Source organism: Calidris pugnax, unplaced genomic scaffold, assembly GCF_001431845.1.
Source record: "Calidris pugnax isolate Ruff unplaced genomic scaffold, ASM143184v1 scaffold44, whole genome shotgun sequence".
NCBI classification, from domain to species: domain Eukaryota; kingdom Metazoa; phylum Chordata; class Aves; order Charadriiformes; family Scolopacidae; genus Calidris; species Calidris pugnax.
In genome coordinates, this window is record NW_015094506.1 from 33,089,935 (window position 1) to 33,117,086 (window position 27,152).

The 27,152-nt window shown below is 41.0% G+C and overlaps 1 protein-coding gene across 6 annotated transcripts in view; it reads right to left on the reverse strand.

The window, feature by feature from the left end:
- LOC106901295 (ankyrin repeat domain-containing protein 26-like) overlaps positions 1 to 26,590 on the reverse strand; it is a 57,735-nt gene extending 31,145 nt beyond the window's left edge. For 3 of the 6 annotated variants that reach the window (XM_014963865.1, XM_014963864.1, XM_014963861.1), the window contains exons 1-17: positions 26,243 to 26,590; positions 21,493 to 21,607; positions 21,066 to 21,239; positions 20,848 to 20,954; positions 20,191 to 20,328; positions 19,270 to 19,418; positions 14,974 to 15,024; positions 12,163 to 12,196; positions 12,011 to 12,083; positions 10,699 to 10,759; positions 9,410 to 10,344; positions 8,564 to 8,699; positions 6,970 to 7,031; positions 5,343 to 5,454; positions 3,940 to 3,968; positions 3,775 to 3,841; positions 3,639 to 3,683 (exon numbers count right to left, since the gene is read on the reverse strand). In XM_014963865.1, the coding sequence (XP_014819351.1) occupies positions 3,639 to 3,683; positions 3,775 to 3,841; positions 3,940 to 3,968; positions 5,343 to 5,454; positions 6,970 to 7,031; positions 8,564 to 8,699; positions 9,410 to 10,344; positions 10,699 to 10,759; positions 12,011 to 12,083; positions 12,163 to 12,196; positions 14,974 to 15,024; positions 19,270 to 19,418; positions 20,191 to 20,328; positions 20,848 to 20,954; positions 21,066 to 21,239; positions 21,493 to 21,607; positions 26,243 to 26,445 (2,491 nt within the window). In that variant the 5' untranslated portion in view covers positions 26,446 to 26,590. Of the gene's footprint in view, positions 1 to 3,638; positions 3,684 to 3,774; positions 3,842 to 3,939; positions 3,969 to 5,342; positions 5,455 to 6,969; positions 7,032 to 8,563; positions 8,700 to 9,409; positions 10,345 to 10,698; positions 10,760 to 11,865; positions 11,900 to 12,010; positions 12,084 to 12,162; positions 13,898 to 14,973; positions 15,025 to 19,269; positions 19,419 to 20,190; positions 20,329 to 20,847; positions 20,955 to 21,065; positions 21,240 to 21,492; positions 21,608 to 26,242 lie in introns of those variants that run through there. The other 3 variants (XM_014963862.1, XM_014963863.1, XM_014963866.1) reach the window with 3 other exon arrangements.
- Between the last annotated feature and the right edge of the window lie 562 nt (positions 26,591 to 27,152).

A 27,152-nucleotide genomic window follows, 5' to 3' on the forward strand; every position in this document is an offset into this window, starting at 1 on the left:
TTAAAGGTGTGTGATATCTCTCTGTCTCTCTCCGACACATGGTGTGACATGCACTAATTAGCTACATTCCTCCAGCAGTTTTAATTTCCTTATATGTTGTGCATAATCATAAAAACCAAGAAATACAGGCTTGAAATCTTTAAGTCCCCAGCTTTAATGCATGCATGAAACAAATCTGTCTCCACGCACGGATCTGGACTGAGTATTTCAGTCAAACTGCTGCCTCATCTGTTTCAGAAGAGATGGATGGACACTGAGAGGCAGGCTTGTGAAATGTTGAGAAACAACCCATGACCCATACATTTCATTTGTACTCTTGGAAACTGGATTCCGCCTTTTCATCTTCCAGAATTTTTAAGTAATATTGGACAGGTCACAAACTCCTCAGAAGCAGTCACTCAGACTCCCTATTATGGGGTGCCTACCATGAATCTCTGTTACATCTGCAAATTGAACTCTAAATACTTTCTACAACTTAGAAGCAGCAACTCATTGTCATTGTTTGTGTGGAAGGCACACTGAACACTTTGAAGTATCAAATATTCAGAAAGAAATAAGTCCCAGTTTAAGTGTGGCATCTAAAAACAGTGATGGAGGCTTTTAATCATAATCACTCCTTATCTCCTTTTCTGCTCCCTAATTCTGTAGTTTCTACACAATAGCCTTTATATACAGAAAGTTTCACTGCTAAAGAGAGACACATTCTATTCTTCCTACAAGAAAAGTGTAGCAAGACAGGGAGAAAATAGATATCATAATAAAAATATAAAAGGGTCCAGTACTAATGAACCACGGCCAACCTCACTTCTGGCATTTTCTGGTTTAGATGACTCGTTTTGCAAGCTTTCATTTCTTGAAGGGGATTACATTGGATATAAGCTTATAACTCCTATGTCTGAATTGGGAACCTAAGCTCCTCAGACAGTCATACAGGTCTCCAGAGGTCAATTCTAACCTCAAGTTACACAGTGTGAAATAACAACCTTCTCCTCCCACCTCAATCACTGGTGGGTGCAATTTCCTACAATTTTTTAACAAACTTGAATTTTTTGGTATTTTAGCACAAGGCACTTTCTCAACACACTGTTCAAAGTATGTAGGTGTTTTAATGTTTTGGATTCTGTTTCAGAGTCCAGACACTTGAAAATTAGGTGCCATACTGCTATCATCAAAAGCAACTCAAACTCCTGTTCAGTCTTGCCCATCATGGGCCTGCCCATCTAAAGTCTCAGTCTTTAGATAAGATTTTAGGATCTTCGGAGCCCATAAGATTTCTTTTCCATAGGGTTTAATCAGTATTAAAATTTCTGTACCAAACAAGGAAAGAGGCAGGAAAGATGGAGGGCAACAATATTCTTCCATCTGCAAAATTCCAGTTCTCATGTCAGTAACTCTAGTCAGTCATTATTTTTCTAGTGGCTGGAAAAATAATTAAAAAACATAACTAAAAAAAAAAAAGGAACTACTCCCATTAGCTTTTGTAAGTAAATTTTCTTCTCTTTGTGGACCAATAATTCATGAATCTATTTTCTGACTTACTGGCTTCTGTCAAAATTGTGAAAGAGGAATGATCCCTCCTTGTCAAGACTTTTTCACTTTTAACACAGGGAGAAACTTTAAGTTAAAACATTAGTAGAACCTAAGGCTGAAGCTTCTGAAGAACATGACATTTAAAAAAATATAAATCACAGAATAAATGAAATTCCATTTTTTTTGCCAGTCATTTATTACTAGCATGTATTTTTATTAATGGATATCTGCAGCAGGGCTAGATGAATCTGGCTTTGTGCTTAAACAAACAGAAATCCCTGTGCATACAGAAGATGCAAATCCCCACCTTTTACTCTGTTCTCTAGTGAGCATCGCAAGATGACTTTTATTGTTCTTTCCAATTAGCCTTTATCTCTCCTCTCTCTTCTGAGATTTCCCTCCTCATAAATTGTCTTACATAACTTTTTCCAGATTACTATGCAAAGTAGCTACTATTCTATACAGAAAATATGAGAACACTACTACTTAATTTTGACCCAAAAATAGGTTTTAAGAAGTTATTCCTATGAGTCAATAACAAAGTAAATAGAATGGAAAATTTAATCTCTCATTCAACATTTATTTGTACAAGGTAATGTACATGTTTTCCAGATTTGTGAAATAAGCTTGTGAAAGGTGGCGTTCGACCCTTTTAGAGTTAGAAATATTTATGCTGCAGGAATCATGATGCTTTGCTGAAGCAATCTAAATTGCTTAAAGCCAAATTCCAACATAAAAGTTTGAAAGAAATTTTCATATATATACCTGATCTTCACGATAACACAAATAAAACCAAACACAACATAAATGAATAAAAGAAAAAGAGCTAAAATGAAACCAGCTATGAAAAGGCAGTCTTTCTCTGTTTGGAATAATATAGGATACTGGTCCACTATGGGGCTACATTTCACATTACTGTGCAATAAAGACAATCCCAAACCTTGTGTTTTAACTGAACAACTTTCAACAAACCTCTATGCATCTTACAAAAACACTGTCACCACAAAATAAAGGGCAAAATAGGACCTCTTGTTGCTTATCCATTACAAATACATGAGAGAGAGAAGGGAAAGAGGACAAAAAGAAGAGAGATATTTTTCCAAGAGAGAAGTTTAATCTCCATTATTGTCAAAAGAACAAAGGTGGAGGGGTTTTATCCCCTAAAACAAAGATGCCAAAAAACTTGGAAATATTTGTATTCCACACTTAGAAGTTACAATAATTTAAAAAATTATTTCCAATTACCTACTTCACTTACCGACTTATCTGTTCACCTCTCTCTGGTTTATAATTTCAATAGCTCATTGTAGAAATCCTAAAACCTGAATGGGGAATTGTTTCTCATCTCAATAACAAATATGCAAATCAATACATGCTAGAACAAAGTAAGTAAAAAAACATTAAGGTTCATATATCCTCTCTCCAATACACAGTGGACCAGCCAGTTACTTCCCTTTTAGCCTTGTTTCCAAGAAAAGAGAATTCCTGACAACATGCTGACACTCATTTCCTCCCACCTTGTCTCTTCTCCACTTCCTTCCCCTACTTCTGAACCTGCTGGTCAGCTTCCGTGAAATAACATATGGAAGCCTCAGAAGAATGTCTTTGCTACATGTTTAAAAACAACTTCAAGACAGGTAAAGAAAAGCCACGAAAGTAATAATTCATATGAAGTGCAGCTACAACATGAGCCCAAGAATTACCCTTTCTGTCTCACCTGCTGCTTCTGGACACCTTAGCTTCCAGATCCCTAGCCTGAAATCAGCCACAGCACATGTTCAGAGAACCCAAAATATCAGAAAAGGTTTTTATGAGAAATAAGAAGGGTGGAGTTTTTTGAGAAATAGGAAGAAAAGCCAACTTGAGGACTGCCTGAGAAGGGGAAATGATGGCAGGTATGGTGGAGGAGGCCTACATCATAGAAGGATATTTATAGTGTTGAGTGGCAGACTAGAGGAGGGAGAACATACCCGCAGAGAGGCATATTTCAGTAGACCTTTTGCTCCCAGAACACCTTGCTAGAACCATTAATTTAATATTAGGACAAAATTTGCAAGTACAATGTGTCTATCCATAAAAGAACACTACAAAAAGAGTGTTACAAATACCTTCAATATCCTCTGCATCTCCTAAACCAAATTCCTCCAATAGATCTGCAAAACAAATAAGTCATATACTTAACTAAATACTCCTATCCAGAAAGATTATGAAGCTAAACCCAGAACTACATGAAGTGAACATTACCTGATTTCTGCTGCCTTCTTTCAGGAGAGGTTTCGTTCATTTCCAAAACAGATTCAGGAGTCTTCAGCTATGAAAGACACAATCCAATGATAAAAAAAACAAATTCAAACTAACTACATACTATTTAATGAGCACAAGTAGTCAACAACATGAATAAAGAATTACCTGGGAATTGTTGGGTTTCTCCGAGAAGCCTAGATGCAAAAAATGGTTTGGAAAATGTTATTTTATTTAATTGATGTTATTTTTTTAATCCATTCAACATCAGCAGTTTCTGCAACTAAGTACTAGTTACAAATTTTATTTCATCAAGAGTACAATATCTAACATTTAATTTACCTCACCATAGGGCATTTGCACTAGTATATAAGAAATGGACAATGCATATTTCCTATTGTGCACCTCAGATTTAAAAGAATAATAATCACAGAACTATGACAATTCATGTGAAGCAATAAGGTCATGCTCATTAACAGAACAAGATCAAAATATTTAGTCCTTTTGAGGAGCTGAATCCTGCTTTCCAAAGGATTATTTCAGAAGTCAAAGCTGGTCTGCTGTAATGAATGATCATAAAACAGTCCAACAGCACTACGACCGTAGATATCCTACACGTGTTTTATGTTTGTAAGTATTTTCCTTTCCATTGGTGGCACAGAGAATGAAAGAAGTATATGAAATGTTACTAAGAATGGCTCCACTGCAAAATGTTTATATTAAAAAAAAAATCATTAAGAATCAAATAGTATTTGATTTCAGTAAACTAGGTGGTCTAGCAGTATGAAAATACCTTCCAAAGATTACCATCATCACCTTCTATTCCTTTTTCACAATGATTTTAAACTTATCTTAGTAGAAACATACAAAGTAGACTTCCATGACAAATACTCAACAAGTAGATAAATAAGCTCCCAGGAGCCTGTAAAGTTTTGCTTCCACCTTACTAAACTAAAACTGGATGAGCTTCTTCAGCCATTCTATTGTACCTCTACTACAAGGAGGACTGACAAACTATTTGCTATAGGCAAAATCCATCAGAAAAGTCTTCTACCCCAATAGCAAAACTTCCCTGCCATCCTACGCTCAAGATGCTCAAGTGACAGTGTCACAAACTACAGGCAGAAACCCTTAGCAACAAAACCTGGACATCTACTCACATTTTAGCACCTAGTCAAAGCACAACAGAAAGCTATCAAAAATTAAGCTAGGAAAAAAAAATCCTTAGTCAGATGATAGTTTTCTTCACCTACATTATCATCCAAGAATGATTAAACGTTCAGACACATCAGTCCTAAACCACATATACTTTCATCACCATGCAACAAGAACCTGAATGTAGAAAAACCCCAACAAATACGTCCAAAGAACATACAATGCAAACAAGACAACTTCCTTTACACGATGGCCAGCAAGCGCTGTGATAACTGGTGTTAATTAACAAATAATAAGCACTTCATTGCTATAGCGCACACACACACCATAGCAGCATTCTTAAGACAGACATTGATAAAAGTTCACTTTAGCCTATAAATGCTTACAGACAAACACTTAGTCCACCATGAAGTTACCATTGTCGCGCTCCCCTGAAACAGTCTGTGAGTATGTTCCATGTCTGTCTGCAGCCGGGAGTAACACACTGGATGGTACTTTTCTCAGACTTTCAGAATCCGTCTGTATAATCTAGAACACATGCATGAGAATTGAAACAAATACATTTTCAACTCATTTCTATGCAAAAAGCTCCTGCTAAGCCAAGTTGCATAGCACAGTATCAAGTATGTTAGAGATACAAAAACCTTTGATAGGACCAAAGAGCAACAAAGATGTTTAAGGGATTGGAGTATCTCCCTTATGAGGAAAGGCTGAGAGAGCTGGGGCTCTTTAGTCTGGAGAAGAGAAGGCTGAGGGGAGACCTTATTTACCCTTTTCAGTGGTTTCGAGGGATAGAACGAGGGGCAATGGGCAGAAGCAGGAACATAGGAAGTTCCACTCAAAAATGAGGAAGAATTTCTTTATGGTGAGGGTGACAGAGCACTGGAACAGACTGCCCAGGGAGGTTGTGGAGTCCCCTTCTCCGGAGATTTTCAAGACTCGCCTGGATGCAGTCCTGAGTGATGTGCTCTAGGCAATCCTGCTTTGGCAGGGGAGTTGGACTAGATGATTCCGTGACCCTTGGAAAGGACACATCAAGACACAGTATACTGGAAAACCACAGCAGTTGTGTGTATTTTGAGATCTCAGGGAAAAAGTTCACAACTCATTTAAACTATTCTGTCAAGTTGATAAACTGGACAGCCACAAAATAGAATTAACACAGTAACTCCAGATGTGGGTTGTGAATCAGTAACTGCAGGTCTGTAGCGATCCAACACTTATACTGAACCTGTACCTGGATGTTTGAGTTTGTGCTTATGTTCCCTAGGCGTGTATCCTGCAGTGGTGAGTAAACACACTGCTACTCCAAATCACAAGGGTGATATGTGTTGAACAAAAACTAGCAAAGTAAAGCTTACAGAAAATAAGGCTACCTAAAACAAACAAACAAAAATTTAATCTTGTATTTTTAAGAAGGGGGTGGGGAAGATTTTGTTTTTCCTCACAGGAAAATCCAGAGAGTGTTAGCTACAGACCCTGCTCATTTCTCATTTTCTTCTAGCCCATTACCACTGATGAAAGAGTTAAAAGGGAAAATACAGACAGTGTGTGTGGTATAGCTGTTGAACGTGACCTTCAAAAGGGCTGAAGTACACCTACAAAAGGTAGCAGGATCTATTCAGCAACAGCTAACCGTCTAGCTTGCAGACCCTCACGGCAACCACTGGCCAGGTCAGCAGAAGAGAGCTGTATGGTGAAAAAGCAACAATCCTGCCAGCGCCCACGAATTTTAACAGTAAGCAGCAAGAAACTTCTCTGCTTCAATACTAGAAACCAAACTCAAAGGTCAGTTGCTATGAGACCCAAGTTGTTAGCTTGGCCTAACTTCATCCCAATCCTAACTGAACAGCTGGCCTAGAAAAGTAGTATTTCAAGGGCCTCCAGTTACAAACATATTGCAGAAATAGCAAAAGAGGAAATAAGCCTCATCGATGGTAGGGCTCAAGTCAAAAGCAAGCTCTCAAGTGCTTCTGGATCTTACTTCTACTCTCCCTCCCCATCTCCTCTGGTGGGAACCCCCGTGTCCTTCACAGAAAGTACCTCAGAATCCCAGGGTGAATCCGCATCTTCCTCTTCCTCTGCTCCCACTGCTGGCAGGGTACCTACAAACAAGGTAAGAGGTGAGACTCTGAGTGTTCATATTTCACTCTGCTTTTCCCCATTAGTCAAGCCTCACATCCAAAAAGATGAGCAGTGGCTCTATTGCTGAGGACAAACTAAGAAGTGAGTGTTATTCAGGGTTTCTTCACACCCAGCCACAACGTGGTATTTCCTTTATATCCCCACCTTCTCTTGCGTCCTTTCCAGCAGAAGATGGCTATGCACAGCAGGTGACACAGCTACAAGCAACACCCAACACATGTTTGTGTAACATTCAGGAACAGACTCCAGCATGCTGGAGTTTAGGTTGCCTGCTCTCCAGCTATAGCTCCAGAATTTGGCATTTACTGCCACTTTCCACTGTACGGGAGGTACTGTGGAAACACTGTGCAAAACATCCTCACAGTAACATCAGCAAGAAACAATACTCCCTTTGTAGTGCTACCAGGAAAGATCTTCCTTGATAGGGAGTTGTTACCCTGCACCTTCCCAGAGGCTAAGCATTGCCATTTAAAAAATACAGTAGAGGCTTACAGCTCAAACAATCACCTCAAATGCATAAAACTCGTTTCTACCTCAGGAAGTTAACATCCAAATTTCTTCTCTAAGGCTTGGTCTCAGTGGGCTCCTGGCCAGATTAGACTACCTTCATTTCTCTGTTTTTAGCTATAGAAAGTAAAACTGATTCAGAATTCACTTGTGTGGAGGCATGTACATAAAGAAGGGTGAAGGAGCTGGGGACCTGTGAGGGCACCCATCCCAGAAGAGGGCAACTGCTCATTCCAACCTAAACTCTGACTACTTACACTATGCCAAATGCATGCTTATGGTAAAATGCATAGAGACAGAAGAGCCTGTCTAGGCACAACATTTGAATACAGCGGGTTCTGTCAGCCCCCCTGTGTAGCATTTGATCAGCAGCTACACATTCTCTGGTAACATCTACCACACCAAGCTACACTCAAGACAGGAAATGATCCTGCTCTGAGACCTGAGATAAGTACCAAAGTGCTCAACTCTGACTGAGCTGGTAATGCTTTCAAGCACACACAAACGTGGCACTGGAGAGACCTTCTACATTTTAAAACTGGACAAGGTGAGGCACTGGAACAGAAAAGCTTTCAGCTTGACTCAAATCTTTCCCACACTTCAGCCAAGAGCAATCACAGCTTTTCAATCCAACAGGATGGGCCAGAAAGGGGAATACTACTGTCTCACCCAAGACGCTTTAGGCCTCCTTCTCTTTTTCATCTGTGCATTTTGTTCAGATTGCTTCAGGGCGAACACAGCAACAAAAGCAACAATGGCACTTGCTTCATATAGCATCTTTTGGAATCCACTGCCACAATTTCAGTTAAGAATGAATGAAAAGGAACAAAAGCCACTTTCCTTCTCTGCCAACACCCCCTAGGATTCACAGCAAATTTTTCCCTTGCCTATCTCAGAAGTCAAGCACCATTTCAGTTCATTTACTGTGTATTAATATTTATAGAGGAAGAATTGGGATCAGTATTTACTAATGCATTTCTCTCACCAGCATTGTCTTTTGAAGCATCATGGACTTGATGACTGTCATTACAAATAGTATTTTTCAGATCCTCAACAACTGCAGTTTGTAGCTCTTCAGCGTCTTCCTTCTCCTCCTCCTCTTCCCATTCAGATGACTCTTCCTAAAAGAGATAGACCAAAACAGCTGGAAAGAGCAGAAACAAGCAACTGCTTCATCATCCATCAACAACTTCAAAAATACTTTTCTTGTATAAGAGAAAAGGGAAACTTTGTTGAGTTTTGTTTTACAAAGGCGTTTACAACGGAATCTATGTGAGCAGACAGCAATGCCTAATATCATAAATCTCATCACTGATTCTGCAAAGTCCCTTGAGAAACACTTCCTCGTATCAGTGTAACTCTACCTTCGTATAAGCTACACCATTCTGTAACACATTCCTTTTCTTCCCTGTACTTGGCTGCAAGGAAAGTAAGCAGCTTCCTGCTCTCAATCTTACTTTTTGTTTCCTCGCTTTCAGACATCACACCTTGAACTTTACTAAATGGCAGTAAATCTTCACAGATAAAATCTGTACATACAACTGAGAAAATTTTAATTGATTCCAGAAAAAGTCTACTGTCTATTCTTTTTCCTGCAAAACCACTGTAGCTAATAGAAAAAAAATATTGAAAATACTGCCTGATATTATTCTTATACCTAAGAAACTGCTTTGCCAAGGAGCATGTCATTTTCTAATACCAAAAAAAGATGATCAAAAGATGGATATATGTGAAGAGCAAGTATTAACAGAAATCCAGTTTACCATCTATTTCTTACCTATATCGCCCTTAGAAAAATACCCTTGTGATTGAATCAACCCTATATACTTACTTTGGTGCTTGAGTGAAACGCTGCTCTTAAATTTTCTTCACGCTTATTTAAGTGCAAGTTTACACTTTCTTGTTTCAGTGCTTCTTTATCATCTACTTCATCTTGCTCTTCTTCAGTATCTTCATCATCCACACATTCAAGACTGGCAAAGCTCGGTCTTTGATTTTCAAGTCTTGGGGTTTTTGCTGCTGACAAAGAATTATTATCACTTTCAAAGCCATCACCAGAGCTTGACTTTTTCTCCTTAAGACCACAACTATCTGTGGTCAACTTGTCTTGAATCAAGCTTTTCCTGTTCCAGCTTTCTTGTGTGTCTTGCAAATTATTTAGATTCTGAAAGACAGCTTGTTTTGGTACTGACTTGTAAGATACTTCATTATTCATTCTCTTTGGAGACATAGCAGTTATATTTTCTTGCAACCTTTCATAACACCCAGCTATAAAAGACACAGGAGTATCTATAGATTCCTCCACCTTTTCATTAAGTTCTTTACTAATCTTATCATCATCCCAGACAACTCCAGTTCCACACTGAGCTTCTCCTTCATACTTAGCATTACTAAAATACTCCAATTTCTGATCAATTTCCCCTTTAGGTTCTGTTTTCCCCCCTTGCTCCTCCTCCAGTATGTCATTAGATTGAGTTTCTTCATCTTCCAGATCTTCCTCCTCTTTTTCATCTTGAGAAAGATCTTCATCCTCCTCCTCTTCTTCCTCTTCCTCCTCATAATCTTCATCATCATCTCCGTTGTCCTCTTCATCATCTTCCTCCTCCTCCTCCAATTCTTCTTCTTCCAGGTTGCTTGCATCCGAGACATCTTGATTCAACAATTCTCTACATTCTCCTTTGTTCAGGTTTGCATCTGATGGGGTTCTTTGTTTGAGGGTTTTCTTTGGTGACTTAGGATTTTCAATTCTAGAACCATCACTATCATCTTAAAGGAAGAAAAGGGAAAATACATGTGAACAAAACAAGTTATCTAAATAGCAATAGGCATGTTACCAGATTAATGCACATTAGAGGAGTCACCTAGGAATGTCTGGAAAAGGAGCCAGGCAAGGAATGAGCAGGATGGAGAAAGGACTTGACCAGAGGACAAAGGCTTAGGAAGAAATTAATATCTTCATGATGATATGACTTAGTCATTTCAGAGAAAAAAGAAAAAGTGCCATCTTTTCAAATGCTACTTTTGTCATTTACTATAGTAAAAAAAAGTATTAAAAAACTACTTAGCAAATCTACTTTTATATATCAGTGTATGTCATGCAATCTTTTCTAAATAGCTTACTGTTTTTCCTGAACTGCTGGGAAGCATTCATTAGTAGTGTCAAGTTGGGCTTCTGCAGCTTCTGTAAATAAAGATTTATTTAAGCAAAAAAAAATAAATTATTATTTTAAAACAGTAGCAAACCCAAATCCTTTGTTCACATCAGATCAGGAAATGTAATCAGGCTGTCCTTTGGATAGTGCTCTGGTGCTCCATCCTACAGTTCTAACTACACAAACACCCCTCACATTTGCAATTCAGTGAGTATTTCGCCCCAAAACACTGTGCAGGCACCCTTCTGCAAATCGCTTCCAAAACTATGTTTACATGCGTAACAGTTCTAAAAATCTGGTTTTAGTATTTGTAATACTTAAGTAAAATTCAGATATATTTAAGGCTGCAGTTTCAGGATGCTTACTTGCAAATGTGCACAATGCAAGTAACTGTTAAGATCCCTAGACTTAATGCATAAATTAGTCTCTGCAAGTACACTTAGTTAAATACCCCTAAATTTCAAAATCATGCCAGAAAAATGCACCTTTTCTATTTGAATCAGTGCAAGAAAATGAAATCACGTTCAAACTAAACATGCTTGCATCTCCAGCTTTACAGAGTGGGTTTAACTACCACACTCAGGTTCCTCATCACTGCAGAATCCCAGTGCAACAGAACAGCTGCTCCAGACATCACTGCAGAACTTGTTAATCCTTCAAAATATTAGTAAAAACAGTAGGCGCAAGAGCTTGTAGCTGACAAAAAGAATACTACTCGAGCATTCAAAAAAAAAGAGGGAAAACATGCAGTGTGAGATTACATGCAAGCATGGAATGCCATCTCATAGAAGAAAAAAGAAAACCCATTTGAGTAACTCATCCATTGAGTGCTCTTGAGGAACCTGATGAGGAGGAAAGGAGAACTAGGTGATGAAGAATTTCAGTAGAATTTGATGAATACTTTTTCTTTATCAGTTAGGATTCTATCATCAAATTCTCAGGAAACAATGTTTAGAGAACAGAGTAGGTTATAACAGTAAATCGTGAACTTTTATGGTCTGCAAATCTGACTCAAATGAAGAAGAACAAACAAAACAGCGTGGTTGCTTATCTCGTCACCTACTGCTCTTTTGCCCCAAACCACAAATCTACTGCATGCTCTGCCACAGCTACAGGTCTTTTAGGAAAAACTCACAGCATAAGAAAGCCTGGCAGGTCAAAGACTGCTTCTAAGGAGAAAACAATATTGGCTGGAACTGCAGTTTCTTTCAATCCCACAGAAAAACTTCCTTCAAATCACTTATTTTTTACAGGGTATTTTTCCTGTAAAGGCACCATACCTTGGGGGTAAAATCAAGTTCCTCTTCCTCAGAAGTATGCCAACTGTCATCACTCCCCTCTTTCTCAGAGCTTCTTAAAAAGCAAAACAAAATGAGTACTTTGTCTCTCAAATAATTCTTCAGGTAAGCGTTAGGTATTTTTAAAGTCTCACCTTATTGAGTCTCCTTGGGAAAAGTCATCTATTGCTGTTCAAACATTAATTGATATGTTGAAATTAGTTTTGGCATGCTAAAAATTAACCAGGACATATAAACACTTCACATGGACAATTCTACAGGTTGTAACAGAATGAAACTTTGCATAGTCAGTTCAACACAAGACAGCATGAATAAATGCATTTCCAAAACAACTGCTTTTTCAAGCCATACTGAATTAAAAAAACAAACAAACAAAAACAAGATGAGAATTATATGTCCTTTGGACTCTTATGCCTAGAAGTTTAAGAAACATCTCTAAACTAAAAAAAATAGCATAGCATGATATGCTATGTTAGTAAACAGTTCAAAAAATGGTGGTGGTTTAGCAAGACAGTAAGTAAATGAACCTCTGAAGTATGTATATTACAGATACAAGTAGAAATCACGGGCCGAGATTTTACTATTTTATGTAGAATTATGTATAACATTATGCTATATACTACACTATCTGCTGCTCTATTCAGTTACAGATTATTCTCAAAAGGTAAATAAAGTCTAAAAGCATAATCAAGATCTAAAGCTTATGCTCATCTAGAAGAATCACCAGCAGTCTTCTACACTGCACCAAAAAAAGACATTCAACAGACAAAAAGAGGCATAAGCAGGGCATTCTGTACTACACTCCAAGCTTTCATCAGTGTTAGGAAGGCACTTGCACGTAGGATCATAGGATAAATCAGGTCAGAAAGGACTTCAGGAAGTCTCTTAGCCAACTGCCGCCTCAAAGCAAGCTCAGCTATGAGGTCAGACAAGGTTGCTTAGGGCTTTATCCAGTCTGGTCTTGAACGCCTCCAAGGAGGGAGACTGCTTATCATGGTTGCTGTCCTTATCATGGTGAAGCTTCTCACATCCAATTAGAAACTCTCTTGTTTTATGCCCCTTGCATCTCTGCCTCCTGTCATGCACCACTGGGAAGCACCTGACTTTGTCTTTCTTGTATGTACTGGAAGCTGCTGCTAGGTCCCCTTCAAAGCTGCCTCTTATCTAAGCAAAGAAGCCCGGTTTCCTCAGTCTCTCCTCAAAGGGCAAGTACTCCTGCCCCTGATGAGTTTGATGGCCCTTCACTGAACTTGCTCACTGTAGGATCTCTCTTGCACTGGGGGCTTAAAATTATACCCAGGGAGCTGGACACAATCCAGTGAGTGCCCGGTAGGGGTGGACAACCACGTTCCTTAGTCTCTTGGCTGTGCTGCTCTTAACACAGCCCAGGACACTGTTGAAGTTCTCAGTTGCCAGGATACCCTGTGGGCTCATTCTCAGCTCATTCTCTGGCAAGACCCTCTGGGTCTTCTCAGCAAAGCAGCTCCCCAGCCAGGCAGTCCCAGCATGTTTTGTAGCAAGCACTTGTTCCTTTCCACGTGCAGGACTTGGCACTTTCCCTCGCTGACTTTCTTAAGACAGGCCCAACAGTCCATTTACCCCAGCTTGCCAAGGTCCCTTTGAATGGCTGCGCTGCCCTGAAGCGTATTTACTGATCCCCCCAATACAAGGCATTGGCAAACTCGATGAGAGTATGCTCTAGCACATCACTGATGTACTTATGAAATCTGAATGCGAGGAATCCAGCCTGAAGAGCACTAAAGCCTCTTAACTACCAACAACTAAGATGAAATAAAAGGGCTCTTCAATTCCCAAGAAGAAGGGAAAAAAACCCAAACAAATATAACCTCCACATAGGAGCTATTTCAGTGTTTTTCAAGTTCTCAATAATTAATTTTTGTTACCTATCATAAAAAAATGAAGTTGCTTATAAACAAGAGATCAGTGACCTTCCATAAAGTCACCGGAAGACAACCGAACTGAGATCTTGGACAAAATCATTAAAGGGAAAAGGAAACAAAGGCATATCATGCCTGAAGACATCTCCTCTAGTATCAATAAACCACAAATGATCATGGAAATTTTGTCTGTCCTAAAGACAGTGTTTATGTGGGAACTTTGATGAGTGCATCTTCTGACCTGAACATGAAATACAGTGTACATGTTCAGTGTAGACATGTCACGTAGACAAAAAATACACTGAAACTTCCAGTGTGAGGACAAGCTAAAACAGTTAAAATACTAACACAGTCTCTGATTTTGAATGTTTCCTATTACAAACACATAATATTAAAAAATATTAATTAGTTTACATACCACAGTTTCCTGTTAACTCACTTGGTACCAGCAGTCTAATCTACCCGCTAACCTCCCAAGCTGAATAGAAGTCTGTTTCTTAGAACTGGGTGGATAGCATGGAGCAGTCAGTTATAAACTCATAACAGGTGACGTTTTCAATTAGTACACTTATAATTAATCAAAACAGTTGAGCAAATTATATGAACTTTTGCTTTCAGTGTATAGTAACTTTAAGCAATGATCAAAATCAGGTCACATTGTCCTTTAGAAGGCAAGATAGGAAGTTCACGAGCTAGGCTTTCAGACAGATCTTGATGCTCTACCATATAAATAGGATCCAGAAAAGTAGTCTTTGGGGATTCCTTGTTTCCACTTTAACTGAAGTCCATTTCCATTTTGGAGTAACAGAAGAACATATTTGAAAAAGAATTATTTACTGTCACTAATGACACAAAGCAAACACTCAGTGCTATAATAAAGCACTCATGCAAAACATGCAAACAAATAAAAAGCACCCAAAGCCTGCTCTCAAATCTAATTTATAAAGCCAGAACTATCAAAATTAGGGACATCCAGGATCATAGATGTGTTAATATTTGTATATCATACAACATGTTTCATATTTGAAATGCTACTGTACAGAATACCTTTCCTTGATTTTCCTGTTCTTGATGTCTGGTTAGGAGATTGTTGCATTCCTATATCCATTTAGGAACAGGCATGGAAAGGACAGATGAAACAAATGACATCAGAATAAATCTGAATTTCCAGATATTTGAAAACATAAGCAGTACACAAACAAAGCTATAGCAATGGGACTGTCAGCTACTGTGACTATCAGCCTAGTCTACAGTTATAAACGCTGGAAACAAAACCAACCACAAGCCACAGAACTCCACTCTTAAGGGACAGTGTCAAACAGCATATTTTAAATTTACTTGCTCCACATAGAATACCCACATTCCAATATTTTGAAATACTGAAACAGATTATCAGAAATTTACTCTACTGCCAACTTTGCATTTCCCTCAACTTTTTTAGCACAAACTGCAAATGCAATTCCTTCATATTTGTAGAGTGCTTTATACACACAGCACACTTAAAATCCCTCCCTCTAGACATCCTGAAAATCCTTAGGTGTCAACAACTAAACTTTGGAGATACACTATTCAGAAATTTGGAAGGAAATATTGGCTCGAAGTACTCACACTACCACACAACTTCTAGCCATTATGTTATTTACACTCACTCAAGGTACAGTTTCAGCATGTTTTTTCTCCCTCTTTAGAAACACAACCCAGCAACCTGTTGCCTTAACTGTCTCACCTTAAAAGTTGTGTCAGTTGGTGCCTGATGCAAACATGGGCCTCTCCTACTTCAGTTTGAAAAGAGTACTGCTTATGTTGATTTGACCATACAGAAGCTATGTCACCAGACAGAAAGCAAATGTGACAAGCCATCAGAACGAATGCGCTGTTCCCCCAGCACTATACAGCAGGTCACAGATGGACCAAACATGGGTGCATTGAATGGTGTGTCAAGCATGTGCATCTGTGTCCACTTGCACGTCTGTGTGTTGTGGAACAGAAGTTTTAGAATGTAAGTCCCTATCTGCCTGCTCTACCCATCCTGCTTAAAATATAAAAATTTACTAAGTCAATGAATGGTGTGGTTCTGTTATTGCAGCTACCCGACACCAAATTTCTTCGTGACAAGGCCATAAGACTTGTCTCAGAGCAGAAGGGAGTCCTGCTCATATTGATTTTACCACTAATACAAGGAATGGATACGGCAAAAGGACTCCTATTAAAAAAATATACACTTAAAATGTTAAGAAAGGACCTCAAGATGGTTTCTGATCTCTTCTACATATCTCAGTTTTCTTAAAAGGTGATATAAAACAACTTTTCCTGAGGAACAATGTGAGATGATGTAACTCACACTGAAGCCCTCGTTTCTTTTCATCATTTTTAAGAAAATACTAAAGGAGCAATATGGTAATATGCAGTAAAATAGCCAAAAAAATGGTGCCACCGCAGACATACTAGAAACCTGAATCCCTGCTTTTAGAAAAATGGCATGATTGTCATGCTTTTGCCAAAGAAATTCCAACTTCAAATCTCAATAGTCTGTCTTTCAATATGTTAAGGCTGGAAGCCATTCATGTGGAGGTTTTTGCAAACCTGTCTGTGATTAATAAAAAGGTTCATGTTCTGACAAAAAGTAAACAATCAAATAAGCAAAAGCCAACTTCTTAAATATGCTGACTTGCTCATTAAAGGAAAATATTTTGAAGCCTGTTCAACAAGTGCAAAAGCAGCAAAAGGAGTAAGGACGACACTGAAGATCCCAGAAAAATAGTTCAGGAGAGTGAAAGAAAAGAAAGAATTCCAAAGTGGGTGTTTCTCTGGTCTCTCAAGATCATCCTAGCTTCCCTTCTAACAGAGGCTTCAAAGCCTGTGACTGCAACATATCAAAGGGACTCTCATGATGCACCTGTGCTTTGTGGGTGAAAGCCAGGGACTGCAGAATTAATGCCAATAAATGTTCCCTGTATGCTACTGATCTCCCTCGCTCAACATGCTGCGGTCATCTTTTAAGAGAACGAGCAGGAGGAGAAAAGGATTCATACTATTTAGAAGAAAACCAAGGCCCCCTAGAAACAGCCTGAAAACAGAGCATACTCTTTCTCCTCCCAAGTCCTTAACCCACATAACATTCTCTTCACGCTTATTATGCCTCTCCAAATGAGGACAATAAGTAAAGATTTCCCATAATATTTGGAGCTTATATTAGTAGTATTATAATTTTCAAGGAACGGGGCAAATTATTTGGTTCAAGAACCCACACTTCCCTGAGGGTAAGTCAGTTTTGGAATAACACAACAGTATTATTCTTCAAGCCACATATTTTAAAATAACCCAGGTCTGTCAGCCATTACAATGTGGTACCACAGCAATTATCTACATGCACAGACAGCAATAACAGAGCATGCTGTTTAAGTGGAAGTAACATTTTGCTGATTAAACTACCTACACCAAGCCCTTTCAAAAAAAAAAAAAAAAAAAAAAAAAAAAAAAAAAAAAATTTTGCACAGCCTTGAAGAAAGCCCCTTTTTATATCTGCGAACTGAAAAAAGGGCAAGAAGAAGAAGAAGGGCTGCCTGTTTATTTACCAGACTTCCATGGGGGTGTTCGTGTAGACCATTCTGTTCAACTCTCCCCCCAAAAAATTAATCAGGAAACAGGAAGAAACAAATGTGGTCCTGGAACTACTCAGGATTTGAGTCTGGAGAGCTGGAATTAATGGGAGCATGTAGTGAAGAGGCAGAAAGACTAAGATAGGTATTGTATATTACCGGTGCTGTTCTTCTGACGACTCTCTTAATTCTGTAAAATAATACAGATCCAAAGCAACATACATCAGCTGCAATTATGCTGTTTGGACAATTCTCTCTTAGCACGTGGAGGTGTGTGCTGACACCCACTGTGCCTGCTGACTATGTACTTTCTCCTCAATTTGTGGACAAGAGCTCTAATTCTATGTAAACGATGAGCTGAAACACAAGTCAGAGTAGCAGACGTCTTTCACTTTCTGTTTCTGCAAATATTACATGATAAAGTCATATTTTGTGAAACCGTGCTTTATTTCTACAGTAGAGATGCAAATTCTCCCTCTCAACATACACCAACCTTGCAAAAAAAAAAAAAAAAAAAAAAAAAAAAAAAAAAAAATCAAACCAACCCAAACCTTCCAAAACCAACCAACCAAAAAATCCTCCTTAAATCTATCAAGAAACCTTACAAACCTCCAACTAGATCAAAGCAACAAGTCAAAGGAACGAAGTTTGACTCCAAATTCCCATATCTGGGAAAAGTCAATGAGGAAAAATATCTCAAGTTTTGCTCATATTTCTTGACATATTTAAAGAAGGAGTAATGAACTGTGTTTGAGCACTGTCTGCTGCCTATTTGCCACATAGTTATGATGTAACACCCTTAAAAACAAGAAAGAATAAAACCTCCCACTGTAGGGACTGAGAAGCAAAGTACAAGACAAACAATTTCATTTATGTTAAAATATTACTTTTCCAAGATTCCTCTAGCACTATGTGAGCATAGCCTGGATTTTAAAAACTCACTGAAGGTGTTAATTTTTTGATCACAAAGCAATTTGTTTTTTCTGGATCACAAGGTAGTATGGATTTTTTTAAAGTTTACTTCATAAAATTTCTAGAAGCTGAAGAAAAACAGTATTTTTATTGTTATCAAACTATGCCCAAGAAGATACAGCATACACAGACGCTGCAATGACGACACTGTCATTGCTACAAAGTTACTTTTCCAACACAGTTTTTCATAAATATGTCTCTACAGCACCTTCACAGAAATAATTGTAACTGATGCTGACAAATAAAGCGACTCACTAGAAGGACTTTAGGGCATGTGAAACTAGCAATATTAAAACAAAGACACACAAACTCAGTGGAAATCAACAAGACATGTATCTTCCTGTTAACTCATCTGCTACTTCCCAGCCACAGAAAGATGAACTACTGTTGTGAAAATCCAATTGCAAAAATCTCAATGGCCATCTATAGGTAAAAAGTACACACCTGAAAAACCAAACCACTGTTATCTAGTTCCCTCCTTGTGCCCCTTCTCTCTTTCTATAGGAAAACCCATAAAGATGGGCAATCTGACAGGCAGAAGGCAACAACCTTCTGGACACATAGCACACACATCACAACTGCCTTCACAGTCTGACAGGAAGCACTGCCAACTAGCAACAAATAAGGACATTCACAAAACTTCTTGTGCTACTCCATCTGACACCTCTGGTAAAGTCAGCAGTGGACACAATAAGCTTTAACAATACAAACCACCTAAAGAAAAGGCCATAGTGGTTTTCCCCATGAGCTCTTCCATGGTTAAGGATCCTACCTCCTCTGTCCATGGCAGGTGCACCCAACGTAAAGCCAGCAGCTCCCACCCGGCGAGGAGTGCTCAGTACCGTGGTGCCTTGTGCACCACCTGCAGAACCTTCTCCTGTGTTTTCCCAGTCTGTGTATTCTGCCAGTTGTTTACTAAGACTATATCGAGAAAAAAAGAAATATATTTGGTAAAAATAGCCACATGCTTGCATATAACATTTAACAGAACAGCCAATTTTACCCATCCTATACATATTCATAGCCATATGAATCTATACACTTATATGCATTTGCTAAGGGTAATACACACAGCACCTACCGTGTGACTGTTACACACTTCAATATTCACTACAGTCATGTTCATTCTAGAGATGCATATTCATACCTACAAAGTTATTAACTCCTGCCTGGTACATCTTTTTCAGCCTAGCTTTTAAGCATACGTAACCACCTTAAAGAAGGAATTGCCACAGGTACAAAGCTATGCACAAGAAGAGTAAAACTGCTCAAGATTTTAACAAAAGGGGTATCAGTCTGATCTCCTCTGAAACAAAAGGCTGTAGTTCCTGGTCATTATAGTGGACATCAGTGAGGACAAGGGTGCTGGTCTGGGGACAGGGTTTACATGCATTTCAGTTTGCCAAGTTCCACCTCCGGATAACTGTAGGATTCAGGCACTTTTTAGAGTTTATACTGGGCACACGTGAGCTTAGGAACAAAGCCTGCAATCTCACAGAGAAACCTGGGTGTAAGTTTTCCTCAATTTCCAAATTAGCACTGGACACAGAAGTGATAAATATCAGAATAATCATTGAGCACAGCTTCAAGACAGGTTTCAACACACCATTAAACCTTGGTGCTGTTACCAAAAAGGTTCAAAAGCCATACTGATAACTGACAACTTATTCTAATGATAAAGTAAAACATTCACCTAGAATATCCATGAATAACAGCATAATCCTCAGCTGTCCATCCATTAGTGTCTTTATGGGAAACATCAGCACCATACCGAAGAAGAACTTTAATCAAATTAAGTTCCCCACCAGAGGCAGCAGTCATAAGTGGGGTTCTGAAACATCCAAAATATGATATAAAATAGATTATTTTACACAGACACTGTAATTATTTTTACTCCTGTTTGCTCTCAAAAAAAAAGTATTTTCCCCCATTACTTTAAAATGAACAAAAGACAAAGCAATATTCATTATTAAGAGCGACGATAAAATGGGAGAGGGAGACGTAACAACCATGTGTTCAATCTTCAGACAAAGCTTCCACATAGACAACACTTACAAACTACGCTGCTATGCAGGAAAGGGTTTTTTGAATTGAGGCAATACTGCTGAGCTAATGGGCACATTTCCTGCCAGAAGAGCCACCAGACACAATGCCTTTTTGCGATCTTTAATGTGAAAAGCATCTACAGAAGTATGACAGCAGTCAAGTGCAGACCTGCTTTCACAAGTCACGTGGAAATAACTCCTTCTTTGTGGCTCCCTGGTTTTTTTTTAAAGCTCATTCCCATACCTCTCAATCTAACCTAAATAATATTAGAAACACCGATGCAGTGTTTTGACAAATACCTAACCTTTCACACTGATCTCGAGCATGCACATCAGCTCCTTTTCTAAGGAGAAAGTCTACCATCTCTTCTTGATGTTCAGAGACAGCAAGAATAAGCGGGGTATATCCCTCCTGAAAGGGCAGATAAATAAACCAAGTTAAAAATCAAAGTAAAAAAAATCTTCAAAAGAAATACTAATGCAACTCTTTGAAAGAGCTTCCTTAACAAATATAAAATATTACCTTGTTCTGAGCATCGATACTGGCATTATGCTCAAGTAACAGTCCTGCTATAGATGTATTAGGAGATACGACAGCCAGGTGAAGGGCAGTGTTGCCATCAGCATCTGCCAGATTCGGGTTGGCACCATGGTCTAGCAGAATAGCCACACATTTTTCTTGCTGGCACTGTACTGCCTGGGAACAACACAGAAAAAAAGGAAAAACTTCCAGCACTCACATTCCACTCTGCTACAATTCCCTCAGCCTCCCAATGCTAAAAAGAAATATAATAAGAGCACCTTCAAAGATTAGCTAGTGTATTCCTATTCCATGCTAATTACAATATGAATTTTCTGCATGGGTCTAAGTAAAGAATCCTGCAAAATATTTATTATGCATGAAATAATATGTAAGCTCCACTTGCAAGAATATAACTTATTCCACATACCTTCATCAGTGGTGATCTGTTATCATTGTCAAAAAGATTTAGATTACACTTGTTTTCTACTAGATATGTAACGATATCCGCGTGACCGTTTGCACAAGCGAGATGCAGAGGTGTCCTAGAAATTAAATATATTAAATTAGCACAGACAGGCAACTAACGAAATCATTTCAGGCTAAGATAAATGGATACGGCCACAAGTTTCACTTTGCAAAAAGCATGCTTTAGAAAGGATTTCTCATTCCATCACCAGTAACAGCAGTTGCACACCAAATGCCTGAGGCTGGCTAGCAAAAACTCCCCAGAGAATCTGATAACTAAGATGAGATTTCCTTCACTGTAGAACTGAATCTGCAAAAACAAATTCCTGTGCCAGGCATTGGTCACTGCCTCCAGGAGGACTACACACATGCCACAGCAACAGAGATCAGAGCCTGGGAACCTGAGGACTGTGGCAAGTAAACTTCTAAGTTCTTCCATGATCGTCCACATGTCAGGAGTAGATCAGAGATGTAGCAAATGGATTTTATAGCAAGAAGATTAGTGTTGCCCTGCACTTTGAGAATTTCTGCTTTTTCTGTAGCTTGTTTACTTCTGCAGCAAGCATAAGAACACACTTCACCAAAGCACCTCTGATAACATGTAGCAAACCAGGCAGCAGAACACTGTAATCCTGACCACAGGAAAGTAATATTTGACCTTCCTGATATGTATAACTACCACAGTCATAAAAAGCCTACTACAGAGGAAGTCCTCTACAAGGAGGGAATACTGTGTATCCACAATACATGACCAGTGTATGAAAAGGAAACTTTTTTTTTTGTTCAAGTTAAAGCCAGAAAGACAAGGGCTCCTTCAAACCACAGAATATCTTAGGTCTGGTATCAATTTAATCAGCCTACTTGTACCCAAAGGTACAATCACCCATAAAGTCCTTGTGTATGTTTCCCCCTAAATGACAGGCACAAAGCAGCACAAGACTTGCTCTGTGCAAAAGGCAAGGCACCTGCTGCCCTGCAGGACACCTGTCCCAACAGAGCAGGAGATAAGCTAGAAAACAGCTGGAATCTTCCTCCCTTGAAGGGGAGACAATAAAAATTCTACAGTTCCTCAAGAACTGAGAAGGATGGCAGCATCAATTTTAACCACATCACTGTGTGTAGGTCCTTCTCCATATTTAGGAAAGCTCAACTAACCTTGCAATCATTTTGATACCTTGCTGAGAGACAGGGGCTCACTGGCCAGGTGGGAACCCAAAGTGAGAGGTAAACAAATGTGATGCAAAACCACAGCAATTTGTAATGCGGATAATTCTTGTTACAGGGCAGTTGATGAGTCTCCTCCATGGCAACAAGGACAACAAAACCACACAAAATTTCAAAGAACTTGTAATGTCTTGCTACGGACAGGGAACAGACTGAAGCTTCAACAGAAGAGTACCTCAAAGGCAACTACCATTACTTTTAGATAAATTCCCTTGTAAGTATGCAGGATCCTTCATCTCTGAAGAAATGACTGACTGAGATCATTTGAAAGCTAACCAGAACTGGTTATGATGGAGTCCATGATCATCTAAAAGCTGCTACTACCAAGCACTAGGAAACATGACAAACCTGTAGAAATCACTATCAGCTTTGCAAATGGAAATGCCATCAGAAAACCTGCAGATTCAGTTCTGTCCTCCTCAACCAAGCCTCTCAGTCTGCTAACAGGAAAGGAGCAAGGCCTGTTTAGCTCCACAGAAGATCCATTTCAGGTAACAGGCTTGCAGAGAACATCTGTGTTCACAGTTGCCTGTACGTGCAAAAGGCCTCCAGCAACACCAGAGTTGTTTTGCCCCCCAGCCCTGGGAACCCTGCTCAGACTCTGCTGCTCCTGCTGCTGCAATCCTATGCTGATCACCCACGGGGCAGAAGAAGACTGCTGATGCCTGAGCAGCTGCAAAACAGTCCCACTGGGAGATCACGGGGAAACAGCAGGTTGACCGCACGCACCTCCAACAGCACTTGAGCCGACGACTCAGCAGCTACAAGCTCAGCAATGAAAAGCTCTAGAGTTCACTCTGACAGACAGCTGACAGGGTAAATCTCTTAGCGATTAGCTTTGACCCTGGATTCATGACTAGCTGGCATTGTGCTAGTTTTGCCCATCTCTTTCTGCAAGGCTGAAAGCTTTGCTAAGTCCACCTCTGAAAGGCTGCCTGCTCCTAACTGATGCTATTTCCACTGATCAGCTCCTGCTGATGTTTTTGGAGGTCCTGTGGACTACAGGACCCACTTTATGCAAGGAACTTGCAGGTGTGATTCTTGCCACGTGCAGGGTTTCATTTTTGGAAATCCTCAGGAGCAGAACGGAGATATTCATATGAACAATGCACACATTTTAGCCATTACCAGCCACATTTCCTATTCTTTACATCCATTTCCAATGATGACAAATCTTCCAGTCCCTGGAAGACACAATGAAGCTCTGAAACACAATTGCATCCCATGGTCACTCATGACACATATCACACCCACAGGCCCTAAGAGAGCATAGGTGGGCCTGCAACCCTCATAGCTGCTATAGTACACAGGGGCTGCAGCAAGCAGGCAGATTCTGTCCTCTGAATCCCTCTCAGGTAAGCTTTTCAGCACTGGGCATTGTCATGCCAAAAGCATCGCAGTTCTATATCATACGTAAACTACTTTGTCTCTTATGTTGTGTTTCTTTTTTTTTTTTTTTTTTTTTTATTTTTTTTTTTTTTTTTTCTGATCTCTTTATTTCAAATTACTTTTTAATGTAAGTATCCTTCCCTGAACACAGCGAAATGGTAAGCTACAACCTGAATTTTTTTTTTTTTTTTTTTTTTTTTTTACATTGTATTACTTTATTTCCCCAGTTATAACACTGATAAAAGCATAACACACAGAAGGAAACCTTTCCAGAGGAAAATAAACTTTCTGGATAAGATGAACTGCAAATGCAAAAACTAGGCAAGTTTCATGCCAGGGTCTGCTAAGACCTGATGACTGACTGAATCAACAACTGTGAAAGAGATGGTAGTAAAAAGAAAAAAAGATAAACATTCAGCAGCTATTTCCATAAATGTCTGATTCCTGACATTTACGTACCCTGATTCAGGCAGCTGGAGTACGCACAAAATGCACTCAATCCATCTAAAACTGCATGCCCCATCTCCAGCTGCAGAAGTAAATACTGACTGGCCACACTCAGGCACACAACCCACATCACTGAAGTGCATGCTTACTGAGCTCTTCCTTGCTTCTCCTACAGATCTAGGTGGTTTTAGGTGTTTTCAGGACAATAAGTCAGCTGGCTGGCAAAAGTTTGGTCTTCAGGATAGACAGTCTAGGAAGCTGGGCTACTTTGATAAAACCAGCATCTCTTCAGAACATCATGAAGGTTTTGACTCTGAGTCTTTTCAGAAAAGGCATTAAAGGGTTGACACATACAAAACCTCAAAACTTCAGCTGATTCCCTTATGCTTACGATGGATCACTATGCTGCATCTGTGCTTGACTCAAAAGCCCACACAATAACACCTGCCAGAAGAAGCAGCTTCTCCTGCAAGTGACTGTCCAGATCTTCGAATCCAAGGTATCGATTAGCTGTACCAAAGCCTTGGAGCAAAAAACTAAGTAATGGCACCTAAAATCAGACTGTTGCTTTAGCTGCTACATCACAGTCACAAAAGGCACAACAGGCAGCTGTGCACGCAGCATCATGAAACAACAGTTCAAGAAGGAGTGGAAAGTACTGGAGAGAGATCAGTGGAGGGCTACAAAGATAATGGAGCAAAGATGATAGGCTACAAAGGAAATGGAGTATCTCTCTGATGAGGAAAGGCTGAGAGATCCAAGTCCATTTAGTCTGGAGAAGACTGAGAGAGGACCTCATCAATGCTTATAAATATCTAAAGGGCGGGTTTCAAGAGGATGGGGCCAGACTCTTCTCAGTGGTGCCTGATGAAAGGACAAGGGGCAAAGGGCACAGGCTAGAACAGTGGAAATTCCATCTCAACATGAAGAAAAACTTCTTTACTTTGAGGGTACCAGCGCACTGGAACAGGTTGCCCAGAGAGGTTATGGAGTCTCCTTCTCTGAAGATGTTCAAAACCCGCCTGGAGGTGTTCCTGTCCACCCTGTTCTAGGGGCACTTGCTTCTGCAGTGGGGCTGGACTAGATGATCTCTGAAGGTCCCTTCCAACCCCTATAATTATGTTATTTGTTATTCTGTGATTCTGTGCTGTAACTCTTTCCTAACTGCAGTGCGGAGAACCTCTCCTTAAGTTACTCACAGTTGAGGCTTTCTCCGCTCAACCGCTAAACCTAGATGCCGAGTTCTCAAAGATGCCCAGTGATGGATGAGATCACACCCTGACTTCAACGTGTGGCTGGAGAACGGCCCTGAGGCTCCTTCTGCCACCAACCTTGGCCAGGCCGCGGCCAGCTCCCCTCCGCTCCTGCAGCCCCCGGGCAAGGAAGCACCGCTCCGGGCATGAGAGCACTGGGACAGAAAGTGTCAGGGGACAGCCGCCCGCCGGGCCGAACTCGAGGGTTTGGGGCAGCCCAAGCCCCGCTCCCGCACCAGCCGAGGGCCGAGCTCGGCTGCGGAGCCAGTCCCGCCGCTCCCGGCAGCGAGGCGGCCGTTCGCCCCCATCACGGACCTGCCGGAGGCCACAGCCCCACCAGGGCCTCCTGGCTGTCCCGGGACCCCCTACGCCGCCTCAGCGCCGCTGCCGCCCCCTTACCGCTCCGCCTTGTCCCGCTCGTCGATGCGGGACTTCTTCAGCCCCTGCCGCACCTGGGCCAGGTCGCCGCTGGCGGCCGCCCGGTGCAGCTTGCTCAGGTCCTTCTGCCGGAGCTCGTAGGCACCGGCGGGGCTGGGCAGGGAGGCGCTGCCCGACGGCGGCTGCCCCTTCTTCTTCCTCCCGAACCCGAAGATCCTCTTCATCCCGCCGCTGGGACGCGGGCACGGTCCCGCCTCAGGAGCGCTACGGCGGGAGGCACCCGGCGGGCTACGCTGGGCCCCAGGGAAGGAGAGAGGAGGCCGCAGCAGCGGCCTGGGCCCGGTACGGCTGCCGCGGAGCGAACCGCCGACGGGCCGGCACGCCGAGGAGCGGGTCGCGCCCCCGGTAACAGCGGCGTCCCCCGCCTCCAACGGAACGGCGCGTCGCGTCGCGCGCAGGCGCGGTGGGCGCAGCGAGGGGGGGCCGAGGGCCCGCTCTGCCGGCGGGTCCGCGCATGCGCGGCGGCGGCGGTTAGCGGGGCGGGCGGGTGTCGTGCGGGATGGCGGCGTGTGTGACATTAAAGTTAATTGCTGGTTCGCCCGTGTGAGTTGTTTGTGTGGCAAGCCGTGGGTGATGTCGCTTGCTTCCCCCTCGGGCTGTGACGGCGGGTCGGAGGCAGAAGGCAGCTGGACTTGGCCCTGCCGAGCGCGGCGGGGGCCCTGGGGGGCTTCTGCGCCCCGCAGAGTACTCGGGGACCGCCGCTGTGGAGCTGCTGGGGGTGCTGGCGTACCTGGCAGCAGCAGTTCCCCGCTGGTCCCCAGCATGGTCTGGGCCACCAGCCCATGGGGCAGCTTGGCCCATTTTGCTTTGAAAGCAAATTTGGGGGAGGGGGTGTTGGTGGATGAAAAGCCCAACGTGAGCAGACAATGTG